We start from the raw sequence: 25,163 nt of genomic DNA on the forward strand, positions 1-25,163 counted from the left end.
TGTTGTAACACCCTAGAGATAAATAAGGGAAAACGGGATGTCACTTCTCTTGTAGAGGAGACTCGCTTTAAAGAAAAAGGGGAAACTCAAAACAATTTAAGTACTAGACCTTATTTTAAAGAATACATACTCAAGTCATACATAGGTAAGATGGTTTAAAGTAATTTAGCACCCTCCTAAGGTTAATGAAAAACTTCAAACATAACTTTAAAAAAGGGGTAACTGTTTTAGTAGTATATGGCGGGGACTAAGTCGTAGTTTACATTTTTATTTAAGTTGTGTTCTTTGATATTTTTCTTTAAACACTGGAGAGTGCTAAATTTCTTTAGACCATTTTTTACCTATGTATGACATGAGTATGTTCTCTCTATATAAAGTCCAATGCTTAAATTGTTTTGAGTTTTCCTTTTTTGCTTTAAAGCTAGTCTCCTCTATGAGGAAGTGACATCTAGTTTTCCCTTATTTATTGCTGGGATGTTACAGATGCCTTGCGTTGTGGTATTGCTATACTAAAAAAAAAATGTTTTTGCTTGGATAACGTCCATCATATAATATCAGGTCCTTTGCCATACATTTCTTCCTCTGCCGGTGGACGTATATATGTAAAACCCAGTCAAGTTAGTCATGTGCGTGTTTCTAATGGATTTATATTCAAACACTAATTAGTTTTGAATGATTCTGCATTAATTCAAACTGATTTTCAGTTGCTCATTGTATTTGAATAATTGAATTCTATACGTTTTTCTCCAGCTGTTAGCTTGTATATATGAACACACTTGCACACTCGATTTGCTGTAATATTTCTTTACATGGTTTAAATACATGACTGCATCCAGTGTTGAGGATGGGCTTTCAGTCTGAATTCCGAAGCTCTCTAACTTTTGGCATGATATAGTCCCATTATCTCTAAGCTCTGACATCAGAAAATCCATGGCACTTATCCAGTTTAATTCTAAGCTCCGGTCTGGTCTAATCATGTGTTTGCTTTCCATATACAGTTCCATTATCCATTTAGATTTATGATGTTTGTCTGTTGCCATCCACTATTTACATAGATTGTTGCGATGGAAGTGACGAGTATGATGGTAGTGTCAATTGTCCAAACACATGCATCATGGGCGGGAATATTGAGTACAAAACCATCCATAGCTTCTCAAGAGTTGGTGATCTTGGGCAAATTGACAGAAAACAATCCAAAAGTGGAGTTAATGTGGACGACTTGATTCAGAAGCTTACAGGTAGTCTCTTATTTCTTACTTGTCTTTTTATAGCTAAAATTATGTGTGAACGAAAGTTGGGGCTTTTCGTGTTTCCAGGTTTGAAGATATTAATCATCATACAAGTAGTTCTCACTTTTACTGTCGTGGTTTTCCGGATTCTCCGCCGTCGTACCAGATCTAAAAGAAGACGTTAGCCTTGAAAGTAATTCACTATTTCTATATTCTACTTTGGATAATATGATTCACGACTAATCTTGTTGTTATCTCCTCAATACCTTACAAACATGGAATCAATATTTTCTCAGGTCGTATTGCCATAAATTGCTGATTTTTAATGGGATACTCGAAATATGTTCAAGGATTTCAATACACGAACTTGGCTTGCCTTGGGAGGGTTTACTATGAGCCCTATATTAAGAGAGTTATGGAAGCTTCACACTTATCCAATCGTTCTATGGCAAGAGTTTCACTGTACATCAAATTTTCGTCCGGCAGGCGCAAACTAACGTATCTGAAACTTAAACATGCAGTAGATTGTGCTGTAGGAGGTTTTGTGTAAGGTACATAATGGAAATTATGAGAATGCGGAAAGAAATCAAAGAGTAAAAAGGTAAATTAAAAGGCATCTCATTTCATCCTGGTCGACTTGTATGCAGCTGAGAAGCCAAGTCGGCGGGATTTCAAATCTATCTTCCGATCGTGTCAACGTGACATCTTCTTATTCGATTGCCCTACATTTGACCGCGTGGCGCTCGTAGCAAAGATATTATCGATGATGCGGAGACATTGGCATCAAAAAAGATGCGTACATGAATAAATTGTGGTATTTTTATGCGTAAGCGGAAACGAATTCTAATAAAGTACTACATATCAACGTCGTAGATGAAGGTTAAAACAAACAATCTCAAAATAAGAACACGAGATTTAATTTGGTTCGACACAAAGTCTACGTCCATTGGTGAAACACGACGAGGAATTTCACTAAATAGACGAGATTACAAAAGAATGTTTGACTCTCACAATCCAAATGCCACAAAGTAGAAATCCTAAACCAAACGAGTAGAGAACTCAAAACAAATAAATGGATAAGATTCTCCCAAATTGTTCTCTAACTTAAATTGATTCTTACCAAATTCCCAAACGAATGAGCCATGAATTTGCCACACTCATGATTCCAAACAGTGACCTCCACATAAAACCCAAATAAAGAAACTTATCTAAACTAATGGTGAAGCACACAAAATAAACTAATGGAGAAGGAGAGGAACCCGCTGGGTTCCCTTTGACCTGTACCCGACCCGGCGGCACCCATGTTTTCCAACGCCACATACGACACATCCACACACCACGGGTATTATGTCTATGGCCATAGGACACAGATGATGGAGGAGTGAGATATGATATATTATATACCCCCAGCTTCATCGCTGAAAGTGGTGTTGGACAGCTTCACTAGCCACATCTAGTGTCAGTGTGAATGTATGCTATTTTATACAGCTTCACCTTTGGGTGATGAACAGGTTATATAGCTTCACCTTCAGGTTGATGGACAGATTATTCAGCTTCACCTTTAGGGGATGGACAGGTACTGCCTTCAAGAGATTATGTTACCCCTAGTTGAGTACTTCGCGGATATGATTTACAGAGGTTTTACAAATGTTTTACATGGCATGCTAGGGTTTTTCATAAAACCTATATTTAGTATTATATATATGTTTCAAAATAGGGGGTTACTATGTTCATAAAGAAAACGGTTTTTCTATTATTAATATTATTATTATAAACTTTGGTAAACAGGGGGTTACTATGTTCAGGAATTGGATTATGTAAATTATGGTTTTAAAACTCATAACATGTCAATATTGTTTTCCAAAGAGAGGAATAGATAAATGGTTTGAGATTTTTTAGGGTATAACATTTTCAAGAGAATTAAGTTGACCTCTTTCTTGTCCAAAGACTTGAAATCTTGGTTTCTTAATCTTTTAATGACTATTATACAATAAGGTTACATAATCTATTTTCAAATTGATGGTTATTTATGTTTCTTACCCAAAGGTGTAGCATAAACATGTATGAATGATGGACATGAAATATTTGTCCATAAAGGAAAAGGTGAAGGCAGGAGTAGCCTCTCACAAAGCCCTTGACTGTTGGAGTGTTCAAAGATCATGTCATGAATATGGGAGTCATTGACTTATTTGATTCAGCTGCTATGTGGGAGTAAAGGTTGTTCCTTTCATCTTAATTTTGCATGTGTTTTGAATAAGCATGGACTAATGTATGAGTATATTTATATTATCATGGCAATTGATGAGTACAAAATAATATTTGTATTAATGAATGTTTAGCATTATAATATCTGATTACAAATTTGATTCTCTAATTCAATCTTCGGGATGCAAAGTGTTTGTGTAGGGGATGTTGATCTAAGACTTGCAATGACTTGATATCAGATGAATAGATGCCGCAAGGTTTTGGCTTGTGGCGATAGAAGAACTGGCATATATAGTTGTGCTTGATGATTCTTCATGGGTGTGGCGAAGAATGCAGAGAACTTTCTGAGAATGTTCAAGATTGTTTGAGGCTTGAGAGTTTGAGCATCTAGGTGTGAGAATGAATTTTTGACCCCTTTCTTTATCTTCGAGTCTCGTATTTATAGGCTCTCCAAGGCTTACCTACGGCTTTGGCCTTAATTGTGGACTTGATTAATTGACGAAAGAGTCAAGACTTAATTTGTGACTCGGATCGTCATTTGACTCCGTCTATTAATATTTGATTTAATCAAATAAAAATCATATATCAATCTTCCCCAATTTGGTATTTTCGTTTGTTTTAAATTTAAATTTATTAATTTGTTTAATTAAAAATTAAAATCAAATAATTTCTTAATTACTTTCCGTCAAGTATTGACACGTGTCTCTCTTGATGACTCATCAGATTTTGATGAGTCGCATGTCATGTGTACGATTTGTAAGACACACATGTCGCATGCCACATAAGTCTTGGCATGTCGAAACTTTAATGTGTTGGTAAACATGTACTTCACCAAAATTTCGACGTGTACAAATTTCCTTATAAATTGCAATACGTGATTAGTAGATTTTATATTATATATTTAACCCTATTCTTAGTATATTTTGATTAATATTTTGGAAGAATTTTGATACTTTGAATTGTATTTCCAATATAGGACTTTCGACTTCCTCTAGAGCAAAACATGATCAAATGGATGAGTTTTGGAGTAATTCTAGTTGAAGGACGTTTGTGAGTCATTTAGCTTGATCGTGTCAAAATATCAAATTTTTCCACCAAGCGGCTATTTTTTTACTATAAAATAAAGGAGCAGTGTGCAATGTTGGAATAGTAACGTTTTGGGCTCGAATTGCGGTTTTGGAGCTCATGATGACCTCGGATGGGTTCATGGCCTTCTGGAGATGTGTTCAGAACGTCCCGATCTTCAAAACAAGCTATTATGGGCCGGATTTGGGGATTTCTGAGGCTAAAACGTGGTTGGACAAGTACTTGACAGATTCTCCTAGGTTAATTAGGATTTTATTTTCTAAGATATTTTATTTTATTATTCTTAGTTTCCTAGTGGGAATAAAAGACCTGGTTTTTAGGAATTGTGTGATGCCTTTTAGATGCGATTTAAAAGGTTTCGGCCGGCCTTAGTTAGGCACGCTTTCTTTTATGAAACTTTGGAGATAGAGAGTAATTGTTAGGGTTCTTGGAGATTCTCTACTTTAAGGTGTTTTCATCCCTTTTCTTCTTAATAATATTTTCTATGATTTTAATTATAAATATGTGTAACTAATTCATTTTGCTAGGGTGAAGCCTTGAGCCTTAGCATGAATATGTAATTTTTATTTAATTGCTTATGATTGATTGTATGCATACTTTAAATTTATTAATCACCGTGATTAAATTATCTAATTGTCTTAATGCCTGATCACCATTAGGATCTTTAGAAAAGTAATTTGATGCAATTTTGGTCAGAAGGTTCCCTAAAATTGGCGCTGGCTTCTTGTGATTAATAATTGTAATTTCACTTAAGATGAACACCTCGTCTTAAGGGTTGCATGATTTTTCTAAGGGTTTTCATAAAGTATAATGAGTCTTTCATGTTCAAATTTGATCTGAACGTCCGGACGGGTTGTATGTTAGGTATACGTTCTATGTTGGAGGTTCCAAGTAGAATATATATTAGGAAAACCTAACCTTCAAAGTGGCATGTGTATATCACAAGTAATTGGTAAAAATTCATAGGATTGCTAGGTGATGGTGAAACCCTAATGCTTTTATAAATTGATATTTAAAACTCTTTTCTTTTATCATATTTGTTTTTAATTAAAATTCATTTTTAATATTACTCAATTCAAAATCATCTTTTTCAATTTTAAATTTCAAATAATTAATTAGGAATTGTTTTTGTATAAATTATTGAAATAGTCATTGAGGATATCGACCTTGCATGAGCATCTATATTACAACATCCTTCTATTCTTGCAAGTATTTCATGTGATTTTGACCCTATTTACATAAACGGTAAAAATCCTATCAATAAGCCTGTTGAAACCCCTAAACTATAGGCTCGATTTCAAGTTGGAAGCATGATGCCAACTCTCAAGAGGTTTGTGTAAGCTAAATTATGACAATGCGGAAATAATCAAAGAGAAAAATACACATAATGGAAATTATGAAATGTGTAAAGAAATCAAAGTGAAAAACTTGTATGAAGCTGAGATGCCAAGTCAGCAGGACAAAGAGAAAAATACACATAATGGAAATTATGAAATGTGTAAAGAAATCAAAGTGAAAAACTTGTATGAAGCTGAGATGCCAAGTCAGCAGGACATCATATCAATCTCACTATCGTATCAACATGACACCTTTTGATTGGACTACCTTACAAGTCTAACCGCATAACGGTCTAAGCAAAAATTTCCTCGGTGACACGAAGACAATGGCATAAAAGAGGGTGTGTTCATGAATAAATGTTAGGCAAAAACCGGTGCAATAAACTCAGATTCAAACAATAAAACAACATTATCTTCAAATTCTTTGGTGCAAAGATTACACCTTATTTTATGTCATCCCAAAGCCAAGAGGATATAAAGGGTCTGCAGCATGCATAGGCAGTTGTTCAACCCTTTTAAACCATGTCACCGGGAGTCTACCCTCGAAGTCAAAATCTCCAAAGATTGCATCTTCAATTCCCTCTCCTTCAGTACCAGGGAGCCAAGCAGCAACAAGGGCATCCATCTTTTCCAAGAGCCAAGGCTCTAAAACTAAGGGTCTTCCAGAAATCAAAATCGCCAAGATAGCTGTCAGCAATCGAGCTTATGACATCAGTTCCATTGAACGGGATCACAAGCTCTGAACTGTAACCCCTGCCTTCTGCATACGGAGCTTCACCAACAACCATAATCGCAAAAAAGATATCTTGACACGCTAAGGTGTCTGCTGATGGATATTTCTCGTAAATTATTTCTGTATCATCTCCAACTGCCATCTTAATAGCTTCCAAGATGGTTGTCCTTAAACATGTACATGTGCTAATAAATTAGGGTAATAAATGCAATGAGGAGATGTAACAATGCTGATTTACAATCTATCAATTTAAGGCCAAGATTATACTATCCCTTAAAAGTAGTAATAGCCAGAATTCTTCAAGCGCAAGAAAACACAACTTCTATGTAGCCTGTAGTAGTGGTTTTTGAAAACTTTGAAGAATTCTGGGTTCGAAACTTGAGAATTTAAACTTTTTAAAAAGCAAAATCCTAGTCTTTTAAGTCACACTGATCACAGTTAGTCTCTCAATTATAAAATTCCATACCGATTGTTATCTGGCCGCTGCTACCATATTTTGTAGAGGTCCATCCTCCACATTGATTTCCAAGATCATTGGCATGAGTTCCAGCAACAAGTATTATTTTAGCATTTCTGTCTAATGGAAGAAAAGATTTCATTGGGTCCTTTCTGTTCTTCAACAGAACCAATGACCTGCGAACTGCTTCACGTGCTAAATCTATGTGCAACTGCACACAAGTATCATTGAAGCAAAACTAATTCACTAGTACTAACTTGATTCGAACTGGTTTTGTCAGATGTTCACTGATCATGCACTTTCAAATGATAACAGGCAAAGCATGTGAAATTTTCAACAAGGAGAATGTAAGACGTGCTGAGCTCAGAAGATTACCTTGCAACCAACTGCGTCCTGTAAAGATTTATCAGCAAAGGGATGTTCGAAAACACCAGCAACAAACTTCACTCTCAGTATTCTTGCAACATCGTCATCTATCCTAGACATTGGTACCTCCCTGGATTCCACAAGATATATTAATTCCTCGATGAATTTTTCATATCTGAAAGGCACCATAACCTGCACGCATACCTTCCCAATCAGACAATGTAAAGATCAAGGAAAGTGAAAAATTGTTTAGGCCTATAAGCTTGGAGTGTTTATACCATGTCTATTCCTGCATTAATGGCTAAGGAAATGCATAAACGATAGTCTGAACCTTCAGGTTCGCAAAGTTGGTCAATTCCTTCCCAGTCAGAAATTAAAATTCCCTGCAGCAATAGTAGACGCCGATGTTTACATTTAATAATGGTCCAATTAAACTTTGAGACGAAAGAGAAATTATGCAGATTATATGGTTTCCTCACCTTAAAACCTAGCTTATCTTTCAAGATTTCTGTAAGGAGAAAACGGTGGCCATGTACTTTATCTCCATTCCAGTTGTTATAGGAAGCCATAATAGTACAAACTACTTGAGAAATACAGTCCAGATAAGGTTTCATATGAATCCTCTCTAAATCCTCGTAAGATAATACAGCATTCACCTCATTTACACCTTTGTCTGTACCCCCTTCTCCAACAAAATGCATGGCACGTGCAATACTGTTGTTGCTGAAATATAGGAGAAAATTAAAAATATTTAAGATATTGGTAGGCATAAGAGTGGGTGTCAAAGTGAAGAAATTGTTAAAGTTAATCCTTTGCTTTAAAGTTAATCCTTTTATGTAATTTGAAATGTTTGGATCTCTAATCTATTGCCACATGTATGGCATAAATCTTTTGTAACCATTTGCCTTATCAGTTGTCCCATGTGCTGGGACATTCAATCAATATAAAAAAATATCAGAAAAATATCTCTTCGTGAGAAAAGCTCTTTGCCCTTTGTTTCCCTGTTTGCTATCTGCCCTCTGTTTTCCTGCAGCAAGCTGCTGCTCATATTTGTCATATGTTGCTTCATCTTTCTAGCTTAATCCGTGTGTTTAGTTTATTGAGATGAAAGATTGTCTGAATATCAACACGGTATCAGAGCCAACCTGATCAAAGAATGGATCCTTTTTTTATTCTCAAAAGGGGAAAATTCTAAGTGAAACCCTAGAATCAAAATTTTCAAATTCATGGCTGGTTCAAGTAGTAGTGGAGAGATATGAACTCCTATCTTCAATGGATAGAATTATGACTTCTAGAGGACAAAGTTGAGAACAATTTTTGTATCTCATCATTTGTGGATCTTGATTGAAGATGGCTATGTGGTACCCCTAAGTACTGTGGTTTTGACAGAGGCTCAAACAAGGGAACTGAAGGAAAACATCAAGAGAGATGCCAAAAAGCTCTTGGGGTCATCCAAAATGCTATATTGGATGAAATTTTTCCGAGAATTTTGAACGAGACAAGTGCCAAATCAGCTTGGGATGTGCTGGAGAAAGTCTACAGAGGCTCTACTAAGGTAAGGGCAATCAAACTCCAATATTTGAGAAGAGATTTTGAGTACATAAGAATGAAAGATGATGAATTGTTAGATGATTACCTGAGTAGATTGTTTGAGATTATTAGTCAAATGAAAAGTTATGGTGAAACCTTGTCTGATGAGAGAATGGTTCAGAAGTATTTAATTAGCTTGCCAAGAAAGTATGACAACATAGTTTCAATCATAGAGGAGACTAAGGATTTGTCAACATTGAGCGTTGAAGAATTGATTGGTTCACTCAAAGGTTTTGCTCAAAGACTATCCAGGCATGACAACAATGATGTAGAAAATGCTTTCCAAACACTTACAGTGAATCCAAAAACTGAAGCTAGTTCAAGTCAAAGCAAAGCCAAGTCCAACAAGAATTGGAAAGGCAAAAACAAAGTGTGGGAAGGAAAGGGTAATTTTGAAGAGAAGAAAATGCTTGAGAAGAGTTCGTATGTTTCGAAGTGCAAAATTTGTGACAAAGCTCATTCCAATGAATGTTGGTTCAAGGGAAAAGTATAACGCCACAAGTGTAGTAGATTCGAGCAGATGCAAAAGGATTGTACCTACAAAGATAATCAGCTAGCTCACTACACCAAAGCAGAAGGTGAAGAGACCAATATGTTTTATGTTGGTCATGATACAACTGTCCAAGGAGAAGCTAAAGTTTGGTTTGTGGACAACGACTTTAGCAATCATATGATGGCGAACAAGTACAAACTCCATAATATTGACACTACAAACCCAACCCGAGTGAAGAGGGGAAATAGGCAACTAGTTGATACATTGGGAAAAGGTACTATTACTGTGTATACGAAGAATGGAAAGATGTTCATCAAGGATGTCATGTTAGTTCCTGATTTGAAGCAAAATTTGCCAAGTCTTGGACAACTCATTGTGTATGGCTACTACTTGTATTTTGGAGACAATACTTGCAAGATATATGATGGGAGGAATCGTGAACAACTCTTGGCTAAGATTGAGATGAGGAAGAGTATAAGCTTTCCTCTTACAATTGAGTATGCAACTCAATCTGCACTCAAGATGGAAGTGCAAGAAGATTCAAAGCTATAGCATAAAAGGCTTGGCCACTTGAATTTTCAAAGTCTCAAAAAGCTACAAGAAAAAGAAATGGTGCATGGGTTGCTAAGTATCCAAGAAAATGAAGAAATCTGTGAAGGTTGTGCACTTAGGAAGCATCATAGAGATTCATTTCCACATGGTAAAGCTAGGAGAGCAAAAGCTCCATTGGAATTGATTCATACAGATGTTTGCGAACACATGAAAACCTCTCCTCAAGTGGGAAACAAGTATTTCCTAATCTTCATGGATGATTATTCTAGAATGACTTGGGTTACTTTCTAAGACAAAAATCAGAAGTGTTCTCAATCTTCAAGAAGTTTCAAGCTATAGTTGAGCGACAATCTAGTTATTTAATCAAAGTTCTTAGAAGTGATAGAGGAGGAGAGTACACATCCACAGAATTTGATAAGTTTTGTCAAGATATTGGCTTGGAATGGCAGCTTACTATCAGCTACACTCCACAACAAAATGGAGTAGCTGAGCGAAAAAACACAACCATAGTCGAAATGGCTAAGGCAATGCTGCATGACAAGGGAATGACTCAATATTTGTGGGGTGAGGCAGTTAATACAGCGATCTACTTGATGAATAGGCATCCAACAATGGCAGTTGAAGGCAAGACACCATTTGAGGCATGTAGTGGAAGAAAGCCTTGCGTGAATCACTTGAGAGTGTTTGGGTCAATCTGTTTTGTTTATGTTCCGAAAGAACTAAGATAAAAACTTGATGAGTCAAGTGAAAGATGCATTTTCGTAGGCTATGCTTCACACACAAAAAGGTACAAACTCTACAACTTAAAAAGGAAGAAAGTTGTGGTTTGTAGAGATGTTCTCTTTAGTGAGAAATCTTCGTGTGATTGGAATCAAGCAACCATCCGAAAGGAATCTACACTAATCAGAATTGAAGAAGAAAATCAGCAAAATGAAGAAGAAATTGAGCCGGAAATTCCACAATTGTCAATTGAAAATAGTCCTCAAGTTCACCCTCCCACACCTTCGAGTCCAAGTTCAACGGCGGTTTGGTTAATAAGCTAAAATGGAGTCTATGAAAGCTGCAATTTCTATGTTGTAGAACCGGAAAACTTTGATGATGCAGTGAAAGAAGATACATGGAAGGCTGCAATGCAAGAGGAGATCAATGTCTTTGTGAAAAATAAGACATAGGGACTAGTGGACAGACCTTGTGACAACTCCGTCATTAGAGTGAAATGGATTTATAAGACTAAGCTCAATCAAGATGTTTCCATTCAAAGGAACAAAGCTAGATTGGTAGCAAAGGGTTATTCTCAAAAACCAGGGATTGACTTCCAAGAAACCTTTGCACCGGTAACTAGGCATGAAACAATCAGAGGCCTTATTTATGTAGCTACTCAGAAGGGGTGGTTTCTACACCAAATTGACGTTAAGTTTGCTTTCCTAAATGGAGTCCTAAAAGAAGAGGTGTTCGTTAATCAACCTCAAGGATTTGTTCTTAGAGGACAAGAGCACAAGGTGTACAAGCTTAAGAAGACACTTTATGTTCTGAAACAAGCTCCGAGAGCATGGTATGGAGAGATCGACTCATATTTCAATGAAAGGGGATTTCAAAGAAGTGAGAATGAACCTGCCCTCTATGTCAAAACTGAAGCTATTTCAGATATCCTTATTGTTTCCTTATATGTTGATGATTTGATTTATACTGGAAGTAGTGATAAAATGATCTTGAATTTCAAGAATGACATGATGAGGAAATATGAGATGAATGATCTAGGCATGTTGCATTATTTTTTGGGAATTAGTACCATTCAATGAAATGATGGTATCTTTATTGCTCAAAAGAAATATGCAAAAACACTTCTAGAAAAATTCAAAATGGTTGGTTACAAGCCTGTTGCAACACCTCTAGTTGTGAATGAAACGTTTCAAAGAGAAGATGGTAGTGGTGATGCTGCTGAATCTGTGTATAGAAGCCTAGTTGGGAGTTTGTTGCATTTGACAGTGACTAGACTCGATATTAAGTATGCTACAAGCTTGTTATCCAGATTTATGCACAAGCCTACTCGCATTCACTATGGAGATGCAAAGAGGATCCTAAGATACATACAAGGTACAATTGACTTTGGTATTATGTATGAAAGGAATGTTGAGACAAAATTGTATGGGCTGTGAGAGTGATTGGGGAGGTAGTGTGGATGACTTGAAGAACACATATGGCTATACTTTTACACTAAGGACTGGTGTATTCTCTTGGGCGTCTAAGAAGCAGAAATCAGTTGCACTATCAACGGCAAAGGCTGAGTATGCGTCGGCTTCAATTGCAACTTCTTAAGTAGTGTGGCTGAGAAGAATTATGCAAGATTTTGGTGAGAAACAAGAATCAGCAACTCCTATCCTTTGTGACAACAAGTCAGCTATTGCCATGAGCAAGAATCATGTCTGTCATTGCAAATCAAAGCATATTGCTCTGAAGCATCATCACATCAGAGGTGTTACGGAAGACAAGGAAGTGGATGTGGTCTACTGCAGGATAGAAGATTAAGTTGCTGATATCTTTACCAAGGCATTACCAAAGGACAGATTCATCTACATAAGAGAACTTTTGGGAGTGAAGCAGCAAAGCATTAAGAGGGAGTGTTAAAATTAATCCTTTGCTTTAAAGTTAATCCTTTTATGTAATTTGAAATGTTTGGATCTCTAATCTATTGCCACATGTATGACATAGATCTTTTGTACAAGGGATAACCATTTCAAATTACATAAAAGGATTAACTTTAAAGCAAAGGATTAATTTTAACACTCTCTCTTAATGCTTTGCTGCTTCACTCCCAAAAGTGCTCTTAGGTAGATGAATCTATCCTTTGGTAATGCCTTGGTAAAGATATCAACAACTTGATCTTCTATCCTGTAGTAGACCACATCCACTTCTTTGTCTTCCACATATCTCTTTGTGAGAAAAGCTCTATGCCCTCTGTTTCCCCGTTTGCTCTATACCCTCTGTTTTCCCGCAGCAAGTTGCTGCTCATATTTGTCATATGTTGCTTCATCTTTCTAGCCTAATCCATGTGTTTAGTTTATTGAGATGAAAGATGGTCTAAATATCAACATAAATGACCTCAAACATGTCAACGTTTTTTTTCCAAATTCTTTGGAACAGAGAACAAGTGCGTAACTTATCAAACTCAGATAAATGCAAAATGTTTCATGAAAAAGAAGCATGAATAAAAAACTCTCGACTGATATAACTCCTCTCTACCTTCCCGCTATAAAAAGGGTAGCCCTCGGGATGTCCTTGGGGTGGCTGCCCCTGTAAGCCTGAAACAATAGACTTACAATTTCAGTGTCTTCACTGTAACTCTCGTAGCACCTTCCCCATCTCGGATCTTTGCTTACCTGTCAAAACACTCGGAATCCATTCAACTGAATTTCTTTGCAAACCCATCCAGTTCATGCTTCATTGTCATGTCTAATATATCTTAAAATGCTTGATTCCAAAATTCATATATATATGTGTGTGTGTGTGTGTGTGGGCGCGCGCGCATGTGTGTGTATATGTACATATATAAATTTGAATATTAAAATCCAAATTCTAAGATCCAAATGGAGCCTAAATAAGTACTTATTTATTGCGAATTGACAATAAATTCGCAGTCTAATGAATATAAAAACAGATAAACGTAATTAGTACGGAATCTATAATGACTTACAGCTACACAAGGAGCGATTATATAGTGAAAACCACAAGAGCAGTTGCCACACCAATCCTTCGAGCCAAATCCACATCTCTATAACACAATTCAAAAGTTAATCTAAAGGAACTGGAGGAGGATGACTACCAAAGACTCATCTCTTTCCGTTTGGTTTCATCAAAAAATGATTCTGTCTACAATTCAGTAATTTAAACCAAACTTTAAATCATTACAAAGAAATTAGTTTCTTAAAAAATGAAACAAGAGACTGATAACTTGGTAGACACTGGTGTAATTGTAAACCAACATTATGAAAATGTACTTTAATTTGTTTTCGTAAAGTACGGAATTCACATTTTCAGAATTACAAATTCACTTAATTTTGACACATCCTTTTAATGGAAAATATATTTTAGTATAATCCATTTGTTACAATATAGCTAGGTCGGGGAGCGAGGTGTTTATGGAGTTGATAAATTAAACTTCGGTTATAACTGATAAACCATCCAGCCCGCCAAGAGGAAATTCAAATATTTCCTCTGGCCAACAGAAGCCGCAACAAACGCAACAGCAGCCGCAACAAATGCAAGAACATTTAAAAGATGCTGATAAGTCCTAGCTGTGAACTTATCTGATTTTTGTATTTTGGATTAATCCATTTATCACTTGTAATTATCACTTGTATTATCTGTTTATTATACAAGAGTTTGTTCTACATCAAACTCTCTTTTGTAATCTCTATATAAGGATGAATATATAGAAGGGATAGTTATCCGAGCAAAATTATACTCAACCTTTATTTTCTATCTTGGTATCATCCTCTCTCTGTCCAACGACTCAAACCCTTCTCCCATCTCAATGGCTTTACCCGCTGCACATACCATTTCCCACCCTAATGTCACCACTTTTTTGACTATTAAATTAGACCGTACCAATTACCCTCTCTGGAGGGCTCAATTCCTTCCTCTCCTTCGTAGCCGTGGTCTGCTTTCCTTTGTGGACGGCTCTACCATTTGTCCACCTGCTTTTCTGTCTGACGCTGATGGCTGATAGGAGCATATTTAGGCGACTTACTTAGCTTGTTTTCGTGCATCTATGTTGTTAATTCATAGTTGTTTTAGTCGTTTAAGCCATTTTCGTGTGTTTTTAGGTTCATATGGTTAAGGAAGCAAAAAGATGCATTTTGGAGCATTTTGGAGCAAAATTGGGCTTGGAATGGATAGCATATGCTTGGAGCCAAAGTGTTGGACGAATTTGAAAGCCTTGTATGCACTTTGGACATAAAACAAAGGGCCTAGCCCAATCAAACAATCCTTTGAGCCATGCAAAACCTCTAGCCCAATCAACAACCCTTAGCCACATGCATTCACATGCATCACAACCCCAAAATCATCATTGCACCACCATTCACACACACATGCACTTACTCTTTCATCATTGCACCACCAATTCAACACATGCATTTCCACCTTCCTACTTCATCATTTCAGCCACATATTCACCCACATGCACTTTAATCATTCAACACATGCATTCACACACCAACAACAAACTCAATGCCATGCACTTCCCTTGCCTTTCCACCAACAACCTAGCTCTTTTTCCATCATTATTTCATCCACATGCACTCTCAATCATAACAACCACATTCACTCTTAAACAATCACCCACATATTCTCCCATTCCCCCTATAAAAACCCATGCATTCATACACAAAAATCACATCTCATTTTCATACACAAGACACCACAAACACATCCAATCTTCCCTTTGCCGCAAGCTCCCATTCCATTTCTACACAATCTCTTCTAGGCTTCATTCCATTCCATACACTCTCCCATTCGCAGAAACTGTCCATACACTCTCCCATTCGCAGAAACCATTCAACCTTAGCCGCTCCACCTTCATTTACAACACACTTGGAGCACCAACACCGAAGGCAACTCTTAAGGGATTTCGACATCAGTTTTGCTTCAAGGGTTCTTTCTTCTTAATCCTATGTTCACTCATGTTATATATTTTTATGTCAAACCTTTTGTAAACATGAAGTGTAACTAATCTCTCTCTAGGGATTCGATGTAGCCTTGCAAGATTGCCATGTAGTTAATTCAGAATTCTCATTTAATCTATCTATTTCTTGTTTCATTCTCCGATTTAATTGTGACTTAGTGTGTTGATTTTAATGCTTGATCATCATTTGAATTAACCACAGGTTGTTTAGCCAAGATTAAAGCACACATCATGCATACTCTTGGTGGATATGTGAATGAATGAAGGGAATGCTTTGCAAACAACCTGCCGAGTGTTTCCTTTGGTTTTATGAAAGTTTCTTGTGCGTATCAGGTTCTTGATTAGGGACCAAAGGTGCACATCACACTTAGGTTCATGATTAGGAACATTTGATCAAATCCACACATCATATGGTTGATCATATCTAAGTGAAACAAACCCAAGAAATAGGTAGATGGATGAGTATAATCTGACTTAACAAGCATGGACTTGGCTTAGCAATGGTGAAACCGAATCCCTAGCTTCATCTCCGTTTGTGCTATCTCATTTTATTAGTTGTTGATTCATTTATTTGTGTCTACTTCATTTTCTTGTGCTTTCAAGTTACAACAACAAATCTGCCTAAGTTGATTAGTTTTATTTCTCTTATAGAGTTCTTGCAAAACAAGTGATTTTATAGGTCCAATTAGTCCCTGTGGATTCGACACCCTTACTTGTGCCATTATACTAAACATATTCTAGCATGAAGAAGGAAAACCTCAATCAATGGCACAGTGACTGATACGGTTAATCCGCTGTATGAGGCTTGGATACAGCAAGATCAACTGGTCCTTTCTTGGTTGGCGAGTTCCTTAACTCCCAACGTTCTCTCTGTTATTGTGAACAAAGTCTGCGCTGCTGATGCGTGGCGCACTCTTCAAGACCGGTATGTGTCTTCTTCGCATAACCGGGTTGTTCAGCTCCGTGGGGAGCTCATGAATCAGCGCCGTGGTGATCTTTCCATCACGGATTTTTTGGACAAACTTAATTCTTTGGTTGATCAGCTTGCCCTGTCTGGGTCTCCCATCACTGATGAAGACTTAGTTGCGACCATAATGAACAATGTTGGTCCGTTGTATGAGCATACTGTTGCATCAATTCAAGCCCGTGAAACACCAATTTCCTATGCTGCTCTTGAAGCTCTGTTGCTTAGTGCTGAACGTCGTCAGTTGATGTTTACTCTTCCTGGTGATTCTAATGTCACTGCTATGGCTGCGACTCGTGATCATCGTATTTCTACAAACCCACCTCGTGGTGGCTCATTCTCTGGCTCTCGTAGAGGCTCTTTCTCTGGTTCTCGGGGTGGATCTTTCTCTGGTTCTCGTGGAGGCTCATTTTCTGGCTCTTCCTCCAATGCCCATCCTCGTCCTGGTCTTTTGGGTACTGCTCCCGGTGGTCTTCCATCCCACGATCGGTTCAAGGGTGGTAAGATTCAATGTCAGATATGTCGACGGTATGGACACTCAGCTATTGACTGTTTTAATCGCATGAATGCTTCATATGAAGGACGTGTACCTTCTGCTAGTCTCTCCGCCTATGCTGCTCAAAGCTCTTCTCGTGCTCCTCCTGTACCACCTGCCACCACGTGGCTTCTCGACTCGGGTGCTAATACCCACATCACTCATGATGCTACCCAGCTTACCAACTCCCACGAATACAATGGTACTGATCAAGTGAATGGAGTCAATGGAGGCACAGGTTTGCAAATTTCTCATATTGGAAATTCATATATTCATACCCCTACCAAATCCTATCTTCTTTCTAATACCCTCCACTGCCCTAATACCTCTCATAATATTCTTTCCATAAACAAATTTTCTTCTGATCATGATTGTTATTTTGTATTGCATCCTAATTATTTTCGTGTCCAGGATTCATGCACGGGGAAGATCCTTTTATCCGGCCGGAGTAGCACTGGTCTTTATCCCTATTCCAGTTTTCTTGATGCTACAAGTGCTAACAATAAAACACATGGAGCCGTTGCCTATGTTGGAGTCCGAGTGGATGATCGTGTTTGGCACTCGCGTTTGGGTCATCCATCTCATTTCATTTTAAAACATTTAATTTCATGTCGAAAATTGTCTATTACCAGACATGTCTCTGATTCTCTTTGTCATTCATGCCCATTAGGAAAGAGCAAGAAATTGCCATTTTCTTTGTCTACTTCTATTTCTCACTTTCCATTGCAATTAATTCATTCGGATGTTTGGTCATTACCCACTTTGTCTATTTCTGGTTTCCGTTATTATGTGGTTTTTCTTGATGATTTTTCTCGTTACACTTGGTTGTATCCACTTAAGTTAAAATCTGATGTTTATGCCACTTTTGTCAAATTTAAAAATCAAGTGGAAAATTTGTTCAATACTAAAATTAAAACTTTCCAAACGGATGGTGGTGGTGAATATGTCAACAATGCTTTTAAAACATATTTTGAAACTCATGGGATTCTTCATCGTTATACATGTCCCCATCATCCTGAGCAAAATGGTATGGCTGAACGTAAGCATCATCATTTGGTTGAAACTGGTTTAATGTTACTAGCTCATGCTAAAATGCCTCCCACATATTGGGGTGAGGCTTTTCATACGGCCAATTATTTAATAAATCGTCTTCCAACTAAAGTTCTCAACCTTGTTTCACCATATACTAAATTATTTCAACGAGATCCCACATATGAATTTTTGAAAGTTTTTGGTTGTGCGTGTTTTCCGTATCTTCGTCCTTACAATAATAATAAACTTCAATTTCGATCTCGCAAATGCATTTTTCTAGGCTACTCGTTAAATCAATTGGGCTATCGTTGTCTTGATCCTCAAAATGGGCGAGTTTTTCTTTCAAAACATGTCATTTTTGATGAATCCTCATTTCCATATGCATCCTTATGTTCTCCTACTGTTTCTGGAAAGACTATGCCTCCTCCCCCTATCCATGAAATAGGACCATCCCACCCCCCCCCATCCCTAGTCAAACCCGTGACCACACATATCCCAATCCTATATCTACCCCACCACTCACCGCCTCACTACCCCCACCTCTTCAACCTGTACCTGTTGCCCCTCTCCAACACGTCAACTCTTCTTTACAGCCTGCCATCCAACTCATTCCTTCCCACCCCCCTAGGCCTGCACACTCTCAGTCACCGCTTCACCCTTCAGTCCATATACCTCAGTCCATTCCCTTGTCTCAACCACCGACATCTTCCTCTTCCAATATGAGTAATTCAATGCATCCAATGGTTACTCGAGCAAAACTTGGTATTCATAAACCGAATCCCAAGTATGCTCATGTGTCCTCTACTAATATTATTGCAGAACCTACATGTTTTTCACAGGCTCAAAAGTATCCAGAATGGCGTACAGCTATGGCTGACGAGTTTAATGCACTACAACGTGCGGGAACATGGGTTTTAATTCCTCCTCAGTCTCACATGAATGTTCTTCCTAACAAGTGGGTTTTTCGCATCAAGCGACGTTCTGATGGCTCAATTGAGCGCTATAAGGCTCGTTTAGTGGCCAATGGTTTTCATCAACAAGAAGGTATTGATTATGGTGAGACTTTCAGTCCAGTTGTTACTCATTCTACCATCCGTATGATCTTGTCCATTGCTGTGCATTTGTCTTGGCCTATAAGACAATTGGATGTCCAAAATGCCTTTTTACATGGCACCATTTCTGATGCAGTTTATATGCGGCAACCCACTGGTTTTGTTGATCCACAATATCCCACTCATGTTTGTCAACTTCGATGCTCATTATATGGATTGAAACAAGCTCCACGAGCTTGGTTTCAATGTTTTTCCAATCATTTGGAGAACTTAGGATTTGTTGCATCCCTGGCAGATTCTTCTCTATTTATTTATTCTCATGGTTCCGTCACCATCTATTTACTCATTTACGTGGATGACATACTTATAACTGGAAATCATACATCTACCATTTCTTTCTTGATTCAAGAAATGGCTTGGCTATTCTCCATGAAAGACCTGGGTCCTTTAAGTTATTTTTTGGGTATGGAAGTTCATCGTTCTGCGAATGGTATGCATATGTCTCAAGCTAAATATGTCATGGACTTACTTACACGCACCAACATGTTGGATTGCAAACCTGTCTCCATTCCTGCCATTAGTGGTCGTCATCTCAGCTTGTATGATGGTGAACCACTTTCCAATGTAACTGAATTTCGTAGTGTGGTTGGTGCTCTTCAGTATCTCACCTTCACTCGACCAGATATCGCCTTTGCCGTCAATCAGGTATGTCAGTACATGCATCACCTACTACTACTCATTGGATCGCGGTTAAACGTATCTTACGATATCTGAAGACTACTCCTGACCATGGTTTAGTGTACAAGCCAAGTTCTTTGAATCTTGTGGCTTATGCTGATGCTGACTATGCTGGTGATCCTGATGACCGTAAGTCTACTGGGGGTTACTGTATTTTTTTGGGGAACAATCTTATCTCATGGAGTTCAAAGAAGCAACGCGGGGTTTCTCGTTCGAGCACTGAATCTGAGTATCGGCAACTTGCGTATACTGCTGCCACCATTTCCTGGTTTCGCAAGTTGTTTAATGATCTTCGTATTCCATTATCACCTCCTAAAATTTGGTGTGACAATATTTCAACGATCTCTTTGGCATCTAATCCGGTTTTCCATACTCGCATTCGTCACGTGGAGGTGGACTATCACTACATCCGTGAAAAGGTAACTCATCGCGAACTTACTGTGGAGTTTGTTGCCACCCAAGACCAACTTGCCGATTTCCTTACCAAAGGTTTGTCCACAGCACATTTCAATTTTCTTCTGTCCAAGCTTCCCGTTCGTCGTTGACCGCTCAACTTGCGGGGGCATGATAAACCATCCAGCCCGCCAAGAGGAAATTCAAATATTTCCTTTGGCCAACAGAAGCCGCAACAAACGCAACAGCAGCCGCAACAAATGCAAGAACATTTAAAAGATGCTGATAAGTCCTAGCTGTGAACTTATCTGATTTTTGTATTTTGGATTAATCCATTTATCACTTGTAATTATCACTTGTATTATCTGTTTATTATACAAGAGTTTGTTCTACATCAAACTCTCTTTTGTAATCTCTATATAAGGATGAATATACAGAAGGGATAGTTATCCGAGCAAAATTATACTCAACCTTTATTTTCTATCTATAACATGGGTGGATCAGCAGAGCAGCACCACGTAACAATATTAAAAACATGGAGGAAAAATTTAAAACAAAAATGAAAGACAAACTAATTACCTAGTGGCGCCAACACCAACGTTGTGAGGGAATATAGTAGCACCATAAACATTACCGTTGCCATGAAATGCATCAGTCGCATATATGAGAGGAATCCCAAGCCGCGACGTTAGCGCTGACCTCTGAAGCCCATCCACCATATCCGCCCATTCTGAAGGCGAAGCCATTTCACACGGCACGTTGCCCGGGGCACTGAATGTACTCCCTGCCAACCCCAGAACATAAATAGTCCTCCTCCATCAATTACTACATGAAACAAAAAATCGAGAGAGAGAGAGAGAGAGAGAGAGAGAGACACACACACACACACACACATATATATATATATACCTATGGAGTGGTCTCTAACGGCAGCGGGAGTGGCGACCTGGCGCTCGATTTGGGTCATCTGGCCAACCTTGTCTTTCAAAGTCATACGAGACAGGAGTTGTTTGACGCGAGCTTCAACGTGTTCCTCTGCTACTTTCGCCATATTCAACAGCTTAGCTAGCAAACCTTCAACTTAGATGTAGGTTGGTAAAGGCAGTTCAGACCCGAAAGATAGCAGTACTAAGCTAGTTCGATGTTCTATATATGTTAGGTGCTCGTACTTCAGTGAGCTTCGGTGTTGAGAACGGTCATATAGACTATATATATAGTACTCTAAACTTTGTGAAATTTTACTCTTACTACTGGCAAAACCTTAAACGGCTCAAAAAGTCAAAACGGGCTCATGTCTGCTGTCTCCGAATGCATGTCCCCATCAGTGTCTTCTATCTATTTGTTCCACACATGTTCTTACATTTAACAAAGAACCGGCACTGTTAAGTCATTAAAATATAATAAAAATTAAAAAAAATCTCGTATGTAGCCACTTAGTAATACCGGTTAGTGGTATTTCTCTTCATTTGTAAGTGAGATGTCTTAGGTTTGATTCTCACCAAAGGCGAATTTGAACCACATTATTGCTAACACATTGTGAGGCTAAGTCCACCCCTTCCCCCTTAGTGTAGATAATATCATTTGTTCAAAAACAAATTTTGTTTGTAACCCAGTTCACCACTGTGGAGCAAAAAACCTTGAAGATAACATGTGGATTTCTTTTTCAAATAAAACAAGAATGCCCTCAATAAATGGGCAAGGTACACAAATATTCTCACGCACAATCCAATATCCCTGGAGGCTTGAGCATTAGATTGCGATACCTCCAAGCTCCTTACTAGCGACAAAGAAGATATGCCAAAGACATTAAAGATAAGAATAATTGCCAAATCTCATCTTTAATACTCTTCAATGGAGATGTCAAAAGATAAATGTCAAATATTAATTTGATAGCTAACGTGGCAATGATAGGTTTTCTCTTCCTTCAACCTATATGTTTTTTTGTTATAAATAATATTTGTAGAACCCATTTTTGAAAAAAAAAAATTAAAATAAATTTTCAAGATCTATAATTGGTGCATTAATAGGACCCACACAATAAAATGATTAAAAAAATATTTTACAACACATTTTCTCATATGTCAATCCACATATGATTGAGATATCAATTGGAGTTTATCCTACCTTCAAATTTGATTCCATGACATTCCACTTAGGATTTCACATCTTCTATGGAGATGGTCTAAGGAATCCTCATCACAATCAATCAAGGATGCTATGACACACCCCGACCTGGATTGTCCGCTAGGACTCCGAATCGAGCTGTGCTGGCCAACACCTGGAAGGTAACGAAGCCATAAATATGTGATAATGTGTAAACTATGAATAAATTTAAACCTAAAACTGCCTCAATATACGAGTGCATGGTGAACGGGTATGGACCCATTCACAATACCGAGCATAAGTAAAGTATAGCAAGGTAAGATAATGATTATACCCTCATAAGAAACCACCTATACTAAGAAGTGCCACGAATCCTCGTCAATACGGAAACTTTGCTACTAGAACCTGGAGGGGCGCAAAATAGAAAAATGAGAGTGGGCTAAAACAAGATCTTCAAAACCATTTCATTTATCAAAGGTAATAACCCCTCGCTGTAAAACATGTATAATTTCCCGGAAAATCATACTACGTAAGTATGAAATCAAAAGTATACTAACAGTAAATTCAGAACTATACGACGACACAGCATCTCATTAGCAATATAAATAATCATGTGCTTAATAACCCATACTAGCACGCAAGTCGGAGTCACCTATGGTGACTTGTACGACTGCACCTATATATCATCAATCAATGATAGCTTATAAGTCGAAGTCACCTATAGTGACCTGTACGACTCATCCATATCTCATCAATCAATGCTAGCACATAAATCGGAGTCACCTATAGTGACCTGTACGACTCATCCATATCTCATCAATCAATGCTAGCTCATAAGTCGGAGTCGCCTATAGTGACCTGTACGACTCATCCATATCTCATCAATCAATGCTAGCACATAAGTCGGAGTCACCTATAGCGACTTGTACGACTCATCCATATCTCATCAATTAATGCTAGCTCATAAGTTGGAGTCACCTATAGTAACCTTTACGACTCATCCATATCTTATCAATCAATTGTAGCACATAAGTCAGAGTCACCAATAGTGACCTGTACGACTCATGGGCAACCTGTACGATAGTGTCGGAGTTGCCTATCATTGCAACCTATACGACAAGGTCGGAGTTGCCTAAAGCATAAATATAGTCATGCCATAACTCGATCATTTTAAGTAACACCATAAACTCATCTGAACTTACCTATGCGTCCTGTGTTCCTTTTCGCACTTCAAAGCATTCACGGTAATTACTTACAGGTAGTATACATATGGATATGTCATGATGCAATCTAATACTCAACTATGTCATAGCATTTACCAATATATACATATATATAACATGGCAAAATATGAATAATCTGTAATGCCCCACTTCCGAACTATTTATTTCAGGAATAATTATTGGGAACAAGTCCAACTAAATATTAGTTTAATCAACTGTCATTACTTACGATTCTTTACTTCAATCTCTCAATTCCTCACACATTGATTTATGACCAACATTTAACCACCAAAACATAAGGTTAAATCTCACATTTTCCACCAATGTCCCTCACATTGCTCGATTCCCCAAACAAGGCTATGGTCTCAATTATTTAGTCTCATTTATTATATGGCTGCATCTAACGTCTCATTAGACTACCTACGTATCCTAAATAGGGATCAAGCCATTCGTAGTTCGCATCAATTATTTGTAGGTAACATGCATAAATCAACTTAAACACGTTTGTGGAATTATCAATCATATGTATATATACGATAGAAAGGAATTGACCCACTCATTGATATGTAGAAGGGTTGCAGCCCCCGAGTCTCGCTTGACTACACTCGTCCTCTCGAAACGTCTCACCTAAGCGAAACAACTATTTTAAAGTTATTTTAAGCACATACTCAAAACTAGGTACTAACTTCTCATACATTGCTCAATTGGGATGTCTAAATATACCAACATAATCTACTCAACCCCACGAATATCCCCATATTTTTAGAAAAATTTTCCGATCACCCACGCGCCCTCACTCGTCGGCCAAGGCATGGCCATATGCGCAACCACACGCGACCACACACAGGCACGTGCCTGGCACATGTACGGAAACTCTAACGGCGTTAGGAAATATTTCGTCCAATAATGGAATATACCGTTAAATATACCTGACGTAGTTAGTAACGCCGTTAGTATATTCCGTCAAAGTTGACGGAATATTCTTCGTCTTCTCCAGTGATCCTCGCCGGAGCCGCCGTCTGCGATTGCTGGATTCTGGAAAATTTTCAAATCTTCATATCTTCTTCATTTCTCAACCAAAATTCATGAAATTTTCACCAAAATGAAGCTTAGGATGAGAAGAACACAATCTTACCACTTTAGGGGTCCTAAAACCAACGGAATCTCGCCGGAAAAATTCAAGGAAATCGGCCAAACCCTGCAACTATATAAACCCGAGTGTTCTTACATCAAAACCACTCCAAAATTGATCCAACGTGCTAGAAAAGCAAGAATAAAACCTTTCTAAGTCTTAAAACTACCTAAAACCAACGCGATCACGATGAGTGAACAGTACTCCTCATCGGAGCTTTTAGTTCCAGAGGTTCACGAAGCCCTCACGTCTAACCAAAA

At 37.9% G+C, this 25,163-nt stretch overlaps 1 protein-coding gene and 1 pseudogene across 3 annotated transcripts in view; one reads left to right on the plus strand and one right to left on the minus strand.

Annotated features, from left to right (window-relative positions):
* Positions 1-25,163, plus strand: part of LOC137748211 (kinase C substrate, heavy chain-like protein) — a 34,152-nt gene that overhangs the window by 1,076 nt on the left and 7,913 nt on the right. For both annotated transcript variants that reach the window (XM_068488324.2, XM_088683185.1), the window contains 3 exons: positions 1,056-1,238; positions 1,317-1,422; positions 1,526-1,768. In XM_068488324.2, the coding sequence (XP_068344425.2) occupies positions 1,056-1,238; positions 1,317-1,414 (281 nt within the window). In that variant the 3' untranslated portion in view covers positions 1,415-1,422; positions 1,526-1,768. The remainder of the gene's footprint in view (positions 1-1,055; positions 1,239-1,316; positions 1,423-1,525; positions 1,769-25,163) is intronic.
* Positions 6,037-21,496, minus strand: LOC148698409 (uncharacterized; annotated as a pseudogene). Its single transcript, XR_015955131.1, has 9 exons — positions 21,355-21,496; positions 21,025-21,229; positions 13,740-13,817; positions 13,263-13,425; positions 7,893-8,136; positions 7,692-7,796; positions 7,423-7,605; positions 7,057-7,258; positions 6,037-6,758 (listed from the first exon to the last, which is right to left on the minus strand). The product of XR_015955131.1 is annotated as an uncharacterized LOC148698409 (transcript).

Source organism: Pyrus communis, chromosome 2 (assembly GCF_041283825.1).
Source record: "Pyrus communis isolate YQ-2024b chromosome 2, ASM4128382v1, whole genome shotgun sequence".
NCBI lineage: Eukaryota > Viridiplantae > Streptophyta > Magnoliopsida > Rosales > Rosaceae > Pyrus > Pyrus communis.